Source organism: Biomphalaria glabrata, chromosome 17, assembly GCF_947242115.1.
Source record: "Biomphalaria glabrata chromosome 17, xgBioGlab47.1, whole genome shotgun sequence".
In the NCBI taxonomy this organism is placed as follows: domain Eukaryota; kingdom Metazoa; phylum Mollusca; class Gastropoda; family Planorbidae; genus Biomphalaria; species Biomphalaria glabrata.
Window position 1 is genome coordinate 8,702,600 of NC_074727.1, and position 18,524 is coordinate 8,721,123.

At 41.3% G+C, this 18,524-nt stretch overlaps 2 protein-coding genes across 3 annotated transcripts in view; both read left to right on the forward strand.

Annotated features, from left to right (window-relative positions):
* Nucleotides 1-18,524, forward strand: part of LOC106051164 (uncharacterized) — a 109,753-nt gene that overhangs the window by 28,193 nt on the left and 63,036 nt on the right. The window lies entirely within an intron of this gene.
* LOC129923776 (uncharacterized) lies at nucleotides 8,635-11,160 on the forward strand. Its single transcript, XM_056016433.1, has 2 exons — nucleotides 8,635-8,978; nucleotides 9,909-11,160. Exon 2 carries the CDS (start codon nucleotides 10,384-10,386, stop codon nucleotides 11,158-11,160), a length of 777 nt encoding a protein of 258 aa, XP_055872408.1. The 5' UTR covers nucleotides 8,635-8,978; nucleotides 9,909-10,383.

The following is an 18,524-nucleotide window of genomic DNA, read 5'->3' on the forward strand; positions in this document are numbered from 1 at the left end:
AGAATACAAAGATAGTTTATGTTATCACACACACTATATGAAGGTCAAAGCTGGTAGCCACGGTAAATACCCTATTCGGAATAGGGTATCTCTATTCCTCATTAATCTCCAGACTCGAAGACAAGCCTTATTATTATTATATACTACTATAGTGAACCCCCTTTTTGGAGGCTTAATTAATAACAATTCAATACCGGAAGTTCTTTAAATGGCTAGCAGACATACACATCTGGGAAGCATGACGAGATAGGTGTGCTGTTGACATAACTGTGTCGAAGTCATACGAAACAACAAAAGACCTAACATCACAGTTGAAAGATTTCTTCCGAACCAATAAGAGTCTCTCTCTCTCTTTTTTTCTCTCTCTCCCCCTCTCCCACCTCTCTCTCGCCACTTTCTTGGGCCGTAAAATTCGACTGTATATTCTTACCTGTCTCAGTTGTTAGAGCCAAGGTTTGTTAATACCATCACACTCTAGTCAACAGTTGACCTACTTTCTGAAATTACAATAGTATCAGTTGACCAAATTATTTGGAACAACCTAAATAGCACTGGGTTGTCGTTAGTGGACGCAGGAAGGAAATAGGGTTTGCCTGTCTCCCATTCTGTAACCAAGACTCAGACGTTGGTGGTTCTCAAATGTGTGAGGCCAGTGATTCTGTTGAACTACACGAGTTGATGATGACATATTTAAAGAAATCCAAGTGAAGTATTTGACATCAGTCGTGACCAGATATTTTCAGTCTTTGTGCCAAATAAATTTCCAACACCAATGAACGCGGACGACATCACATCAAAATTGTTGAGTCCAATGTAACTGAATCTTTTTGTACAATTCAAATAAATATTTCAAAAACAATACCGAGACATTACAAACTTTTTATTGCTTTCATGAAAAAAAAATATTAAAAAAAAAGAATAAAGTTGCCCTATCAGACTTTGCAATAAATAGGTCAGATGATTTAGAGCTAACAAGGGTGTCCTATGGCCAGCACAACGACCAACCGACTTTCCTTAACTAATGTCAGTTACCTATTAAAGTTTGGTGGACTCATGGGCGTCTAAAATTCTCGAAGTCAGAATTTCAGTCTTCACCGAGATTCGAACCCGATACCTCTTGTTTCGTAAGCAAAGCGCTTTACCACTCAGCCGTTAAAAAATTATTCACCTATCAGAAAATTTTATAAAGACTTGCTTGCGCAGAATCTTGGATTGATTGCTCATTACCGTACAAAATCTACGTCTTTCAGTGCTAATAAAAGTTTTCTTGAGGAAATTTACTTGGTGAAGGCGGGTGGTCACGAGGCTAGCGAGCAAGACGCTTGTCACGAGTTTGATTCCAATTCCAATGGAGACAACCTACTACTTCTAGATCTTGTTCTAATTAGCGTCTTGTTGCGACACTAGTTCACAAACTTATCTTAGATTACAAAGCACAGTGTATGATTTTGTTTTAGCAGCCCCCGTTAGAAGAAAAGCCGCTCTTAGTTTTGTTTAGTCTGTCTTTCGGTCTGTCACGTTTAGATTTATGAAAGCTATTGAAATCTGATTTCATTATATTTGTGCCTTGAAAAGTTGTTTTTTTCCTTCTATGTGGAAAAGTTTAAATCTTAAACCTAAATGTGCGAGACGGTTTTGTTTTCCTCTCTTCTAAAACGGGTTTAAATTATTAAATTAAACCATTTTAACTTATTAAATTCTCTTATTTAATTCTCCTGAAATTATAAAATATAAGAAAAAGTCATGAAAATGTCCTGAGATTATTAAAATCTTCTGAAAACTGATGCAAATCTTAAAACAGACAAAATAGTCATTTTGATGTGTCATTCAATATGGAAAACGCCTATCCTACACGCGATTAAAAAAAAAAGGCATTGTCAGCTTTCATTTAATAAAAATGTGATAATAAGACGAATTTTAACCGAAACAAGAACTTCAAATACTTAATTTACTTTACTAGTTAATATCATACAAATATAGATCTAAATCTATCTCGACCGCTTATATAAAAAAAAAACAAAAGCGATATTTTGCTAGTCGATAGTAAATCTAAATGGCAGATCTGAATGTTTATCGGCTTTTTGTTGGAAAACTACTATCTACTGTAGATGGCTCGTAAAGTTAATTTGACAGTAATTTTGTACTTAGTAAAGTATGAATAAAATGTAAAAACAAATTTATTTTCTAATACAAAATCTTAATTTTCACTTATTATCCTTATCACAACCCAAATTGGGCCCCGCGCAATCCGTTTCGCTTAGGGCCCCTTATCCTGTAGGACCGGCTCTGCATACAGAGTTGTTAATTGTCGAAATAATGACAAAGCAAATATTATTTACCTACTTTCTGCGTCTTCTGGTGCTAAAATGTATCGTATAAGAAAACGTTTATCTTTAATTTGTAACAACTATTATTACCCATTTTATGCACACAATTTAAACCAGTTATTAACACGAGTGTTGGTGGTATGTATAACCTTGTTTATTACGTTTGTTTAGGTGGTAAGAATTGATTAGCAAATTAGTAACAAGTGAGCGATCCTCGCTCAGTTATATAATAAATAAGAAGAAGGATGTATACCTGAAGTCATTTTGGGAATATTTAGTAATTATGAAAATGAACGATTGGGTAAAGACTATCAATCTGAAGAGTTGCTTTTGTGTTCTGTTAGTTCTAAATGCAGTAGTACAAGGCGATTCAATAGGTCTCTGAAGTCATCCTACAATGTAGAAGGAAAGCATCAGAGCACCGTTCAACACGAGAAGAAGACATGCTGATTCTACAGGAAGGACTGTTGTAGCTCTGACTGAAGGGGTCCTCAGGTTATGGGAGTCTGAACTGTCTGGGGCTAAGTGCCGTTCTGCTTGATACCAGGGAACTGTTTGGAAGACCTGGAGCGACACTGGGAAGTGTGTCGGTAGTCTGTTCTAGTGTTAAGTAGGGCTTGTAGAACTTAAAACATTACCTACTCCCCGGAACTTGATAGCTGAAGTCCACGTCTGTTTATTTCTAGTTGCAAATAAATACATCGTCTATTAGTACCTCCTTTCCTTCATTGAGTTAGTGCATTAGATCTACTACAATATGTTCGTGATTTAGTTGCCTTGTCTCGGGTCATTTTGGTAGTCTTCGGAAGTTTTCGGTAGTCTTCGGTTGTCATATTAGCCTTGACCTGGCCTATTCCTGTATCAGACTACCATCCAGTTAATTTTACAAATTGTGTGTGTGTGTGTGTGTTTTCCCCGCCCTTAAGCCTGACGGTAATGAGACTGATCTCTCATGGGACTTTTCTCCAAAAATACCCCTCCCTCCTAAAAAAAACATACAAACTAGGGGATAGCGGAAATGAAAAGGGGGTGGGGGTGAGGTGGCTTTACGGATTGCGTGAATTAGAATATGTTGTATTTGTAGAGGCTAGACTCTGCTAGAGAGAATCGGAGGGATTTAAAGCAATAGAGACCAACTCTTTAAAGGCGGACAATCCGGGAAAACAGAAAGTATCGCCCCTCCCCCTTTCTCCATTCCCATAGTTCATTTGGTAAAGTTTTTAAACTGCTAGACTCGTGTCTCCCATAATTCCTATGTGTATGTTTGGTGTCAGTATCATGGCCTGGAAATAGGAACAATTAACACGTTGGACGTTTTCATGGCTCTCACACCTTTCAAACTGGGCCAAGACGAGTGATCGTTTGTCATTAGCTTTTCTTCTTCTATAAATGTATTGGAATTGTTTCTTGACACACCCAACTAGACACCAAATGCAAAATAAAAACTGTTTCTAAATGTTTCAAGAATCATTCGTTATAACCCTCCAGACAATCCAATGCAGATACATGAATACACCACATTTGAGTAACTCAAAATGACTTCACTTAATCAAATCTATTACATAATGTAGGAACGACACACACTACAAAACAAAAACGATAAGGAAAAGAACATTTTATTTTCCAATATCTGAAACAAGAACAAAAAACATCAATCAGCTAATGAAACATGTGAAAATACAGCTAGATATGGAAACACAACAATCAATATAGTATCTCTCATATTTGACAGATTTATCAATGAAGTAATGCTTGTGATTGCAGATATATTCGTGAATAAGACAAACATGGACTTGAATAAAGTAAGCTTGCCTGATACGTTTGTTTTTCTTAACACGAAGAAAATTCGCGTCTAAGTTACACTAATAGTGTGATCAAGAGTTGTGCAGACCCTAACTACGCCACTGATTCAGGGACATTCACATCATTGACTTTGAACTGTTTAAGACTTTCAACTGAATGCCTTCTTTAACTCCTTGGTTTGTGTTGTTCTATCACTACACAGACATGTCTTTTCACTGTTATTTCTGTCCGCTTTGTGTTGGATTAGAACAGATCAGAATGTTATTCTGTGTTGTCTCCCCTTATTTGGAGCTAGGATCTTTTTTTAAAAATAGCTTTAGTATAGCTCATTTTTCTTGCTATGGTCTGCTTAATGTGCTATGGTCCAATCTTTCTTGCTATGGCCTGCTTAGTGCACTATGGTCCAATCTTTCTTTCTATGGCCTGCTTAGTGCGCTATGGTCCAATCTTTCTTGCTATGGCCTGCTTAGTGCGCTATGGTCCAATCTTTCTTGCTATGGTCTGCTTAATGCGCTATGGTCCAATCTTTCTTGCTATGGTCTGCTTAATGCGCTATTGTCCAATCTTTCTTGCTATGGCCTGTTTAGTGCACTATGGTCCAATCTTTCTTGCTATGGCCTGCTTAGTGCGCTATGGTGCAATCTTTCTTGCTATGGCCTGCTGAGTGCGCTATGGTCCAATCTTGTTTAGCTATGGCCTACTTAATGCACTATGGTCCAATCTTTCTTTGCTATGGCCTACTTAATGCACTATGGTCCAATCTTTCTTGCTATGGCCTTCTTAGTGCGCTATGGTCCAATCTTTCTTGCTATGGCCTGCTTAGTGCGCTATGGTCCAATCTCCCTTGATATTGGCTGCTTAGTGCACTATGGTCCAATCTTTCTTTGCTATGGCCTACTTAGTGCACTATGGTCCAATCTTTCTCTGCTATGGCCTGCTTAGTGCACTATGGTCCAATCTTCGTTGCTATGGCCTGCTTCGTGCACAATGATGAAGTGTTGATCCAGCTATGACATCTTTGTTTCTAGCAGTCTGTCTAGAAATCCGAACAACAAACACTTTAAACCCAAATCTCCATCTACATCCAGAGTATTGTCACCACTTACTGTCTATTTTCACGCTTCAGTTATTGAGAACTCTCTACCGATCCCAGATTCGACTCTTGAAACGATTCCATAGGTCTCAAAAGTATTCATTTGAAAAAGATTCTTCTTTGTTTGGTGTATACTGGTTCACGTCTGCTGTGTGTCAGTATCAAGTTCACTTTTATGTTTTATATTTGGGCTTTTTTGTATTTCGAATTGTTTTGACCAACGGAGTAAAAAAAAAATGCATTTTAGCGTAACGGGTAAATAGGATTAAATCTATCGTGTGTCAAACCAAAAGTGTTTTGTTAGCTTTCTGTGAAAATAGATGTTTTTTTTAAAATAGTTTATTTGTAATGGCTTGTTCGATGCATTCAATCTTGACCTCCTTAGAAGAAAGATTAAACTGTTCAATCTTGGTCTCCTTAGAAGAAAGATTAAACTGTTCAATCTTGGTCTCCTTAGAAGAAAGATTAAACTGTTCAATCTTGGTCTCCTTAGAAGAAAGATTAAACTGTTCAATCTTGGTCTCCTTAGAAGAAAGATTAAACTGTTCAATCTTGGTCTCCTTAGAAGAAAGATTAAACTGTTCAATCTTGGTCTCCTTAGAAGAAAGATTAAACTGTTCAATCTTGGTCTCCTTAGAAGAAAGATTAAACTGTTCGATTTCTTTATTATTCACTTTCAGATCGTTTTCATATCTCGCTTTAAAAAAAAATTTGTTATGGTGTAAACTCTATTAAACTACGCACAAAACAAATATTTACACACACATACAAACTCTGGCACACATCTACACACTTGCTGAACATGTCTATAGACACATACAAACACTGCCACACATTTATACACCTGCTGAACTAAGGCTTTAGCGTCTCTTTTTTTTTTGTCTTGTTTTTCCAACTCATTGTTTAGCGCAGTGAACATGATCAATCACTGCTGGAGTGTCTCCTGGACTGCTCTTCGAAATATTTCTAGCATGTCAGTTTTTTTTTAAACAGTTATGTCATAAGAAGCTAATCACTGTTAATGTCCTTAAAGGATCCAGGAGGAGTTTTTTTTTTTTTAGACCTTTGACCAATAGGGAGGATTTCTCTAACTAGTATGGAATTAGTAATGACCATGCCAATTACGATTTACTCTCAGAGTTTGGCAGTTTCCTTAAGCAAGTTAAATGCAAGGATGTCCTATTTGCACAGGGGATGTCAGTATAGAAATCTTAAATTTCCCGAGCTAGGCTGAAAGCAAACTCTTTGGCGACAACAGCATCGTGTTTCTTGTATGTTTCTTATGTGTTTCTGGTATGTTTCTTGTATGTTTCTTGTATGTTTCTTGTATGTTTCTGGTATGTTTCTGGTATATTTCTTATATGTTTCTGGTAGGTTTCTGGTATGTTTCTAGTATGTTTCTTATATGTTTCTGGTATGTTTCTTGTATGTTTCTGGTATGTTTCTGGTTTGTTTCTTATATGTTTCTTATATGTTTCTTATATGTTTCTTGTATGTTTCTGGTATGTTTCTTATATGTTTATTATATGTTTCTTATATGTTTCTGGTATGTTTCTTCTATGTTTCTTATATGTTTCTGGTATGTTTCTTATATGTTTCTGGTATGTTTCTTATATGTTTCTTGTATGTATCTTATATGTTTTTTTATATGTTTCTTGTATGTTTCTTGTATGTTTCTTATATGTTTCTTGTATGTTTCTGGTATGTTTCTTATATGTTTCTTATATGTTTCTCGTATGTATCTTATATGTTTTTTGTATGTTTCTTGTATGTTTCTTATATGTTTCTTGTATGTTTTTTTATGTTTCTTGTATGTTTCTTGTATGTTTCTTATATGTTTCTTATATGTTTCTTGTATGCTTCTTGTAAGCTTCTTATATAATTCTGTTATGTTTCTTGTATGTTTCTTATATGTTTCTTGTATGTTTCTTGTATGTTTCTTATATGTTGGACTGCTAATAAGAACACGACCTCTTGTTTAATGGTTTGGTGAATGTTGTAAAGGTTCCCCTATGGGGCAGATGATGTAAAGTTATTCTGTTTATGTGGCCTACGGTTAGCTAACGTGTCATGTGGCCAGCACAACGACAAACCGCCTTTACCCATTACTCGTCAGGTTGAGTTGACTCAGAGGAAGACCATTCGTTATAAAAGGCCTGAACACTGACCTGCAACGTCACAATATGTGGGCAGTTTAGACCAATAGCTCGTTGCCACATCCTATAGATCTGTGACGTGGCAACGAAGATGTATTTCGATCAGTTGCTCAATGGGGAACTGTGTAGACTGCGAGATTTTCTATAGGTCGGTCTGTCTTTACATGATGAAACATTTAGAAGAATTCTTTAAGGCGTGTTTTTCGTTACGTGTGATATAAAACTCAAATCTTACAGAAAAGATCACGATGACGTAAAAACATTGTCACGTGACACAATGCCAACTTCAAGACTATGTCGCACTTGTGTTTGTTCTAAGAATGACATTTCCAAATCCATGCCTAATGCTGGACCCCTGTGAGGGGATTAAACAGGAGGGAGTGGGCAGTGAGGAGCTGCTAACTCTCGCTGAATCTGTCTTAAGCCGTCTGCTGCTGCTCTAAAAAAATCGTGAAAGTATAATCTGGCTTAATCTATCGTGTCATCCTCAAGTCTGTTCCTTGGTCGTTTTCGAGTTCTTTCAGCTTTCAATGTGTCGTGCGTGGGATAGTTTATACATTGCCTTCAAATTGATCATGCACTATAATACTAATAGACTCTGATAGAAAAGTTTGTTTAATTAAAGTATGGTTGGGATTTGAAGGATAATGTATAAAATATAGTCATGTTTACAACCTATGTTCTAAGGCAGTGATGTCCCGCGGGCGATGTCCGGTCCGAGACGTGATTCCATCCGGTCAGCCAAAACGTAGGCATAAAGTGTAGAAAAAAAAAAAGGATCCAACCTCTGAGGCTACTGGAGGCTATTTTCAGATCAAGATTCACGGATTTTCACATTTTGAAGAATGAAATTATTTTTTTCGAAAATCCATTTGCGATTGATGTGTCAAGTACCCCGACAGATCTTTAACTGGAACTGATTGACACTCAAAGCAAGATTCGTCCCGAGACATGACGTTAAACTGCGCTCCTTTTTCCTTAGCACTTTTGGAGCTCAAAAGTGCCCTACTTCTTTTCTATCATTGTGTCTGCCTCCTCTCTTCCTAAGTCTGCCTTCATTGATCATCACACTGTCTCCTTAACTTTAAATTCTCACTACGTCCTAGACCAGTCCGTTTGCCGTGGACTGCGACGGGTAAGGGAGGATAAAGAGATCCTGGTGTTTGAGTGGTGGCTATCTGAGGATAAACCACAACAACACAATACTTTGGCTCCAAGTTCCCCTAGACCTGAGACCCTCTGGGTCAACCGGCTGGTCATGCCGAGCTACCAGCATAGGTCGTCGACCTATGCTGGAGGGCGGTGGCTGGAGGGTCAATCAGGGAGCTGCTGTATCGGACACATGTCCGATGTAGCAGCTGACTGAGTATAGCACCTGTGTAGCCCTGGCGGGCTCATTCTGGACATCCGAATGGCCCGTCCCCTTGTTGGACTCGATGGCGGGTGGGGAGCACAGGTGCCGAATTAACCAAAATATATATGGACAAAAAAACACACACAAAACTACTTGCCCCAGACCTATGTCTGGGCAAGAAACGACGAATTGACGATAAAAAAGAGGAGGTCCCAAAAAGCTGTGCCACCTGGCCATCATTTCTGGTGGTTAAAACCAATCGCCGTTGCCCTTCGCGGGGCGCGGCGTCCCGATTGGTGACTCTGGATAACTTTGTGCTGATCGCATGGCCCTAGTGCTGGCGACGCATCTTTCAAATGTCTGCCCTATCAAATGTCGATGGTACGTGATATGCCTACCATGTTTGTAACGGGTAACGGGGAATCAGGGTTCGATTCCGGAGAGGGAGCATGAGAAACGGCTACCACATCCAAGGAAGGCAGCAGGCGCGCAACTTACCCACTCCCGGCACGGGGAGGTAGTGACGAAAAATAACAATACGTGACTCTTTCGAGGCCCCGTAATTGGAATGAGTACACTTTAAACCCTTTAACGAGGATCAATTGGAGGGCAAGTCTGGTGCCAGCAGCCCGGAGGATTTCCAGCTACCCGTCGCCTCAGCGTGGCCCTCCGGTGGAAACATCCAGAGGTGGATCTGGACAGGCTAAGTACGAGTAGCGAACCAGGCCTTCTAGCAGGTCTCCCTGGGTGAGCTTTTGTTTTTTTTATCTCACTCGGGGTGGGGATGGAACAAGTAACCTGCAACCCAGTCCAAAAAGTCCGCCACGCCGTTCCACAAAGGGGGCCGTCATCAGAGACCCGTGGCTGGAGTGGCGGCCCTTACACGGAATAGTGGCGGTTACAGTATAGGAATATGAGACAAGCTCCCCGCAGTTAGCGCTGTTCCCGGCCACTTATAGCGAGTGGGCCAGGACCGGTTACGGCGCGCTGTGTACACGGCACGGCCCGGTTTTACCAGTCAGTCAACCAATATGGCCGCCTACCGTTGGGTGCCCTCAGACAGGACAGGGGTGAAGAACCCCATGTCCAGGCCTGGTGGTTGGATAAAAGCCTTTCTAACCATCAACGGGATAATGGCGCCTCCGGCGCTGATTCCCTACTGGACTTCATCGAAGGTGGTTAGATGCACAGAGGAGGGAAAAAGCCTGACCAAGTTGAGCCCTTTTATTATCTATAAGGGACTCAAGTCAGTAGTGGGAGAGCCCAAGAGTGTGTCTAAGCTACACAAAACAATGGAACTCCTTGTAGAAGTAGACAGCAAGACACACTCTGATGGGCTTTTAAGATGCAGAAGACTCTGTGATCTCCAAGTGGAAGTCATGCCACACAAGAGTCTGAACACCAGCAGAGGTGTAATCAGCTCTAGGGACCTACTGGAATGTTCCGAGAAGGAAATAGTGGAGGGCATTGAAGGAGTCACCCATGCCCGGCGCATTACCAGGCGCAGGGAGGGTGAGGAGGTCAAAACCGCCACTATTATCCTCACATTCGGAACTAGGACACCGCCAGAGTATGTGAAGGCAGGATACCTACGAGTTCCAGTGAGGCCCTACATACCTAACCCCATGAGGTGCTTCAAGTGCCAGGGCTATGGACACGGCGCGGCAGTCTGCAAGAGGAACACTGTGTGTGCCAGATGTGCTGGAGAGTGTCATGAGGACAAGGGCTGCACAGCCCAGTTCAAATGCCCAAACTGTCAAGCTGGCCACTCAGCCTACTCCAAGGACTGCCCTGTGTGGAAACAGGAGGTTGCCGTGCAGGAGTACAAGGCAAGAAACGGATGTACCTTTAGCCAGGCGAAATCGGCTGTACTGGCCCTACGGCTTGACAAAGACCTACGCCCAGGCTGTTGCTAAGAAAGGAAGATCCATAGCCACACAGACGGACACATTGACCCCACCACCCCCTCCTCCTCCCCCAACTCAGAAGAAAACACCGCCAAAGAACACACCTCTGAAGAAACAAGAAAGCCCTGTTGTCATGCTAAAGAACAGGTTCTCTGTGCTCGCTGATGAGAGCATGGAGACTGAGCAGCATGTCAAAACCAATACTCCGGGAGAACCCGGAGACATCATGTCTGACACAGGTTCTCCTCAGAGAACCCAGCCAGACACCCCAACCTCTACCGAGTTAGAGGTTGACCAACTCCCTAAGGGGAGAAATCAAAGCGGAGAGGATGCCCGAGGTGAGAGAGGAGGAAATAACTTCCGCTCTAACCAGAGGGATCTCACCTCTCCAGAGAGAAAGACTTCCCCCAAAAGGGGGTTGTCCTCCTCTCCATCCAAACCCAAGAATAAAAATACCAAGGTCACTGGAATAAAGGGAAACCCCTCCGTGGGCCTCCCAAGGCCAAATAGCTCCAAGTAGGTCATCTAGAATAAGCCATGGATTCCAGAATTGTACAGTGGAATTGTAGAGGCCTCAAGGCCAATTACGAGGAAATGCAGCTACTGATGGACTCTGAGACTCCTGTAGCTGTCTGCTTACAGGAAACATTTCTGAAAGATTGCATCAGCTTCCGAAGCTACCGTGCTTACACCAAGAATGTTGAGGATGCAGAGAGAGCATCAGGTGGAGTCTGTATCCTTGTGAAGGATAGCATCCCCCATGAGAGGGTAGAACTACAGACCACACTACAGGCCGTAGCAGCTAGGATAACCCTTCACAAGGTTATCACTTGCTGCAGCCTGTATCTACCACCAGGCGCTCCATTAAACCGAACAGACATGGAGGACCTATTGAAACAACTCCCCCGGCCTTATTTAATCCTTGGGGATTTCAATGCCCATAACACCATGTGGGGATCCAACAATACCGACACAAGAGGTCGTATGCTGGAGGATATCTTCCTCCAACATGATTTATGCATACTTAATGATGCATCACCGACCTACTTGCACCCAGGAACTGGATCATTCACATGCATTGACCTCACCGTATGCGTCCCCGGACATCTGGACGATTTTAAATGGTCAGTTAGCAATGATCTACGGGGAAGTGATCACTTCCCAATCATCATTACTAACAATCTCCCTTCATTGAGACGACCTCAGCGGTGGAAACTGAATAAGGCCGATTGGGAACAATTCCAAAAAAGATGCTCTGAGGATATCACAGAAAATATCCTCCATGAACAGAACCCAGCTGATACCTTTGCTAGCAAGCTACTAAGTATAGCCAGGAAAGTTGTACCCCTAACCTCTGCAAATCCAAAACGGCCTAGCAAACCATGGTTTGATACAGCTTGCAAAAGTGCTATTGGTGATAGGAAAAAACGACTGGCTGCATTTATAAAGAATCCTTCCCAGGAAAACCTAAAGCTATTCAGGATAGCTAGAGCAAAGGCTAGACAAACCATACGGTCAGCCAAAAGGAATTCCTGGAGAAGTTTTGTCGGCAGTCTGGATGCCAAAACTTCTGCTAGAGCGGTTTGGAAGGCAGTAAGGCGAATCAAAGGGAAAGAATCAAATGCAATAGGGCATTTGAAAAACCAAGGACGAACTGTCACGTCCCCCAGAGAAATAGCTGACTGCCTTGCATCCTCAAAAAATCATCCACTGCACACTACACGCCAGAGTTCCAAAAAGTCAAAACCAGGGAGGAAAGACACCCCATTGATTTCAGGTCAGAGAACAATGAAGACTACAACAAACCGTTCTCGCTTGAGGAACTGAGGGAATCGCTGGACAAGTCACATGACACAGCGCCTGGAGAAGACGAAATCCATTACCAGTTCCTCAAGCACCTTCCCGAACCCTCATTGGCAGTCCTGCTAGGGGTCTATAACTGTGTGTGGCAAACAGGCGCTTTCCCAAACAGCTGGAGGAAAGCCACAGTTATACCGATACCTAAACCGGGAAGAGACGGCTCTGACCCAGCTAACTATCATCCAATAGCACTAACAAGCTGCATCTGCAAAACCATGGAAAGAATGATTAACAGTAGGCTGGTCTGGTACCTGGAAAGGAATAAAGTGATCTCAAACTACCAGTGCGGATTCCGGCAGGGGCGGACAACAACTGACCACCTGGTAAGGCTGGAAGCTTATATTAGAAATGCATTACTCAGAAGAGAACATCTAGTAGCTGTATTCTTCGATATAGAAAAGGCCTATGACACAACCTGGAAACATGGCATTCTACGTGACCTGGCGCTTATGGGGCTTAAGGGACACCTCCCCCGTTTTGTGGAGGAATTCCTGAAAGATCGAACATTTCAGGTTCGAGTGGGCAACTCCGCTTCTGACACTCATGACCAGGAAATGGGTGTACCCCAGGGCAGCATTCTGTCAGTCACCCTGTTCAACATTAAAATAAATAGCATCATAAATGCGCTGTCCCCTGGCATAGAGTGCTCTTTGTATGTTGATGACTTTGTCATTCTTACTTATGGGAAAAACATGAACACCTTAGAAAGGAAATTACAGTTATGTTTAAACAAAATTCAGGGTTGGGCAAACTATAATGGTTTCAAATTCTCAGACTCCAAAACAGTTAGTATGCATTTTTGTAATCTAAGGGGACTCCACCCAGACCCTGAACTATTTATACACAAAAAGAAGATCCCTGTCGTGAAAACTACAAAATTTTTAGGCCTCACCTTAGATTCCAAATTTAATTTTCTCCCCCACATTAAGGAACTTAAGAAGAAATGCCAAAAGTCATTAAACATACTAAGAGTACTCAGCCATACAGACTGGGGAGCTGACAGAGATACCTTGCTGCTGCTCTATCGGAGTCTAATTCGATCCAAGCTAGACTACGGATCCATAATATATGGAGCAGCAAGGAAGTCGTACCTAAAAATACTGGAACCAATACAAAATGCTGCCCTGCGTCTCTGTCTCGGCGCGTTTCGTACATCACCTATCCCAAGTCTCCATGAGGCTGGAGAACTCCCCATGGATATAAGAATGAAAAAGCTTGCAATGCAGTATATAGTCAAGCTAAAATCCAACCCCACGAACCCTGCTTTTGACTCCATATTTAACCCCACAGAGGTAGAATTATACAATCGAAGGCCTAACGTCATACAGCCGTTGGGCCTTCGAATGAGAGAACCCATCCAAAATATAACCCCACCCATTGACCAAATCTCTAAAATAGAAACCCCTCAGAATCCTCCTTGGCTAATGAATAAACCCAAATTAAATTTATCCCTCCTTAATTTCAAAAAAGAAAATACAGACCCAAGCATACTACAAGTCCACTTTAGGGAACTGCAGGAGAGCTACGGAGATTGTGGCACCATCTACACAGACGGATCCAAAATGGAGGGAAAGGTCGCGTGTGCCTGCTCCTTTCGGAACAAAACAATCTCCCGTAGACTCCCCGATGGCTGCTCCATCTTTACGGCCGAATTGCACGCAATATTGCTTGCACTTATGGCCGTAAAAGCATCAGAAAGGAGTAAATTTATAATCTGCTCCTACTCCAAATCTGCATTGCAAGCTTTGGGGCGGATGAAGACTGACATCCCATTGGTACATAAGAGCCTGAAGCTGTTGGACCAAATAACAGCCGACCGTAGGGATGTCACCTTCATCTGGGTCCCCTCCCATGTTGGCATTGAGGGAAACGAAGCCGCAGACAGAGAAGCAAAGAGAGCCCTAAATCATGCGGTGTCAGGAACCCAAATTCCCTACTCGGACCTGAGACAAAGTATTGCCTCTGCCACCTATCGAGAGTGGCAGAACCGATGGGAGGCTGAGACTCACAGTAAACTCAGGCAGATTGTGGCGGATGTCAGGTGGCGGCCCACATCTAAGGGTCTGACAAGGCGTGGTAGCACAACCATGTCCAGACTTAGGATTGGCCACACCTACATCACGCACTCTTTTGTACTGAAGAGAGAGGAGCCCCCACTTTGCGAGTACTGTGACTCTCGCCTCACCGTGGAACATATCCTCGCTGATTGCCCCAGATACCAGGATGTCAGGGCGAAATATTTTAGAGCCACTAATCTAAAAACACTATTTAATAATGTCGACCCTGGGAAGGTACTGGGCTTTATTCGGGAAGTGGGGCTATCTACGAAGATCTGATTTCTGAATTTGTGAACATGCACTATTTACATTAGATTTTTATCAAATATTTAAATTTTTACTACCTTTACTATTTTAACTGTGAATAGACCTTGATTTTAATTATATGACTGTATAGAATCTGGCCCTTGTTGTTTAGAGAGAGAGTGGTCCTTGAAGGACTGCAGGCACGACATGGCCTAAATTGTGCCGATGTGCCTCAAATCAACAAATCAAATCAAAGCAAGATATTCCTGCTTGATAAATTTTTAGCAATACAGACAATTGATTTCTACTATGTGTTACCTGCATATAATTTTCCAAAACTCTAAAAACAAGCGTCTAGGATGGTCACAGTGTTTACAAGCACAGATTTGTTTAAACTTGTAAACACACTTGTTCAGTGATGAAACGTCATTGTTTCACGGACTAGAATTTAGATTCAGTGCATCAATTTGCTAGATTATCTATACTCCGAAATGGGTTTCGGATAAACTGTATACATCCCATTAATAATTGTAAGAACTAGATAACAATTATTTCAAGTTAATTTTCTTTTTTGTTTTTTTTTTCGTGTGACCCATGGCACGAGTGTTGAAAATTAAATGGCCGCAGTCCAAATTAAGTTCATTGTTGTAAGACATGAAATTATGTGTAGAAAAATATGATAGTGTCTACCGTAGTCTAAAGGGCAGTGTGTTTAACTATGTAATTTACAATTAGTATTTAGATCCACCTATCTTAGTGTTTACTATATTGTCGCTGATTACTTTAAGATGGTAGTCAGTACACTTACATGCATATGTAACAATGTAACATGTATCTTATAAGTGGCGGCCTTTGGGTTCCTGATAAATCATAAGTGCTGCATTTTTATAGCAGGAGACTAAACGATGGAACACAAATACAATATGGGACGTCTTGGTTTGACTTGTGCACAGTATTACACCAGACATCCCATTGTGTCACACCAGAGATCCCATTGTGTCACACCAGACATCCCATTGTGTCACACCAGACATCCCATTGTGTCACACCAGACATCCCATTGTGTCACACCAGACATCCCATTGTGTCACACCAGACATCCCATTGTGTCACACCAGACATCCCATTGTGTCACACCAGACATCCCATTGTGTCACACCAGACATCCCGTTGTGTCACACTAGACATCCCATTGTGTCACCCCAGACATCCCATTGTATAACACAAGACATTCTATTGTGTCACACCAGACATCCCATTGTGTCACACCAGACATCCCATTGTGTCACACCAGACATCCCATTGTGTCACTTGTTAGGTCTATCTAAATCTTAAAATAATACTTATCAGCCTAACCATTCCTTTTTTTTTTTGGTACAGTTAAACAAAAAACAAAATAAACAAAAGAAAATAATAGTATAGTCGTATCCAATGGATCACAAACACACACACATATACTTAACTACACACACACACCTTTACCTTTATCCTTTTAAACAGTTGGGACACCATACGTGATCTGTTAACCATCTTAGCTGTTCTTATCACATACATAATAAATATATCATAGCTTGTATTCAAGTCCAAAGGTTTAAGAAAAGGGCACTATTTTATGTTGCTACTTAATCCAGCAGTGACCTACATATTTTTCCACATCCAACGCAGACAGAATCATTATCTTCCGGGTGTTGATTTGTCTTTTGTTGTTATTTTATTCATTTATTTGGTTTAAAATAAGCGTTGAATATATAGATTGATGCATTAATATGGAAATTGAAATAAAACAGTCAAATAAATTAAAGATCTTAGTTACAGTGGTTTAGAAACATGGAACACTGAAATAAACATAGCCATAAATAAATATAGACTGGCCGAAGGAAGTAACTTCATGTAACTTGAAAACATGTATATCTATTGTATTCGGATTTCCGAATTATGAAAAATTTCATGATCTTTATTCTTAGAGATTAAACAAAACTACACTGCCTCCTTATTTACAATATATATAGGTGTGTGGCTGAAATAGATATGAATACTTAACTTTTATACTACTCATAAATGCTGTATAATAAAGTACACAAAATAGCAAGTCACAAATTTTCGTTTCATAAAACTCTTTAATCGGCCAGTCTATATTTATTTATGTCTATGGAAATAAGACATTGTCACAAAAGATAAGTGTCTTGATCATTGACGAAGTGTACATTTTGTTATGCCTTCTAGGGCCAAAGAAAACATGGCAGGATGGACATTAAGACACCTGAGGGGCATTGTCCAGAACAGAGTAGGACGGCGACTTCTGTGCTCCGGTGGAACTCAGAAGGATAAATAAGACATTTTGTTAGTTCTCTTTGTTAGTTCTTCTCTTATTTGTTGAAACTGCATGGATCATTCTCTCTCTTTATATCTCCCTAACGTTTCTCTATAACCTCGTCTCTCACTCTCTGCCCTCTCCTTCTAATGCCCTTCCCTTCTAACTTCCTTATCATCGCTCTACTAACTTGTCACTGTCCCATCCTCAATCAGTCTGTGACCTTACCCTTTGACCTTACCTACTATTTAGTACTTCTTCCTTTATTTTTATCTTTCGTTCCTTTTTTCCTTTCTCTCGCTGTCTCTCTATCTCTCACTCTGTCTCTCTCTTTGTCTCTTTCTCTCTCTATATCCCTCTGTCTCTCTCTATCCCTCTGTCTCTCTCTATCTCACTCTGTCTCTCTCTGTCCCTATGTCTCTCTCTGTCCCTCTGTCTCTCTCTGTCCCTCTGTCTCACTCTCTCTCTCTCTGTCTCACTCTCTCTGTCTCTCTGTCTGTCTCACTCTGTCTCTCTCTCTGTCTCTCTGTCTCACTCTCTCTCTGTCTCTCTGTCTGTCTCACTCTGTCTCTCTCTCTCTCTCTGTCTCACTCTCTCTCTGTCTCTCTGTCTGTCTAACTCTGTCTCTGTCTCTCCGTCTCACTCTGTCTCTCTCTCTGTCTCTCTGTCTCACTCTGTCTCTCTCTCTGTCTCTCTGTCTCACTCTGTCTCTCTCTCTCTCTGTCCCTTTGTCTCTCTCTCTGTCTCTCCGTCTCACTCTGTCTCTCTCTCTGTCTCTCTGTCTCACTCTGTCTCTCTCTCTCTCTCTCTGTCTCTCTATCTACCCCCCCTCTCTCTCTCTCTGTCTCTGTGTGTGTCTTCTCTTTGTCTCGCCAGACGCATAGAGAGAGGAATCAAAAAGTCATAGAACTAGAGAAGAGTGAGAGAGTGAGAGAGAGAGTGAGAGCCTGTTTGTTTCATTACAAATGGCATGTCGCCTACTCTCTGGTTTCCAATGTCCTCTTCCTACTTACTACATTCAAATGTAATCACAAACTTTTGTACGCTTGGCTTTCGAAATTGAGGTCTTGGGTTCGAATCTCTGTGAAGACTGGGATTTTAAATTTCGGGATTTTTAGGGCGCCCCTGAGTTCACCCAACTCTAATGGGTACCTAAATTAATTGGGGAAAGTAAAGGCGTTTAGTCGTTGCGCTGGCTGCTAGTTAATCATTAAACAGATGATCATCATCTGCCCTTTGATCGCAAGGTCTGAAAAGGGAACTTTACTTTAATCACACATAACCACATAGCATATCCAGAGAGTTCTTATTTTACCGAATTTTACTCAATATTTACTTTGTCATGATAATAACAATTAATATTTTCTACTGCTCATACGTACATCACATTTAAACTGCTGTTTTGATCAC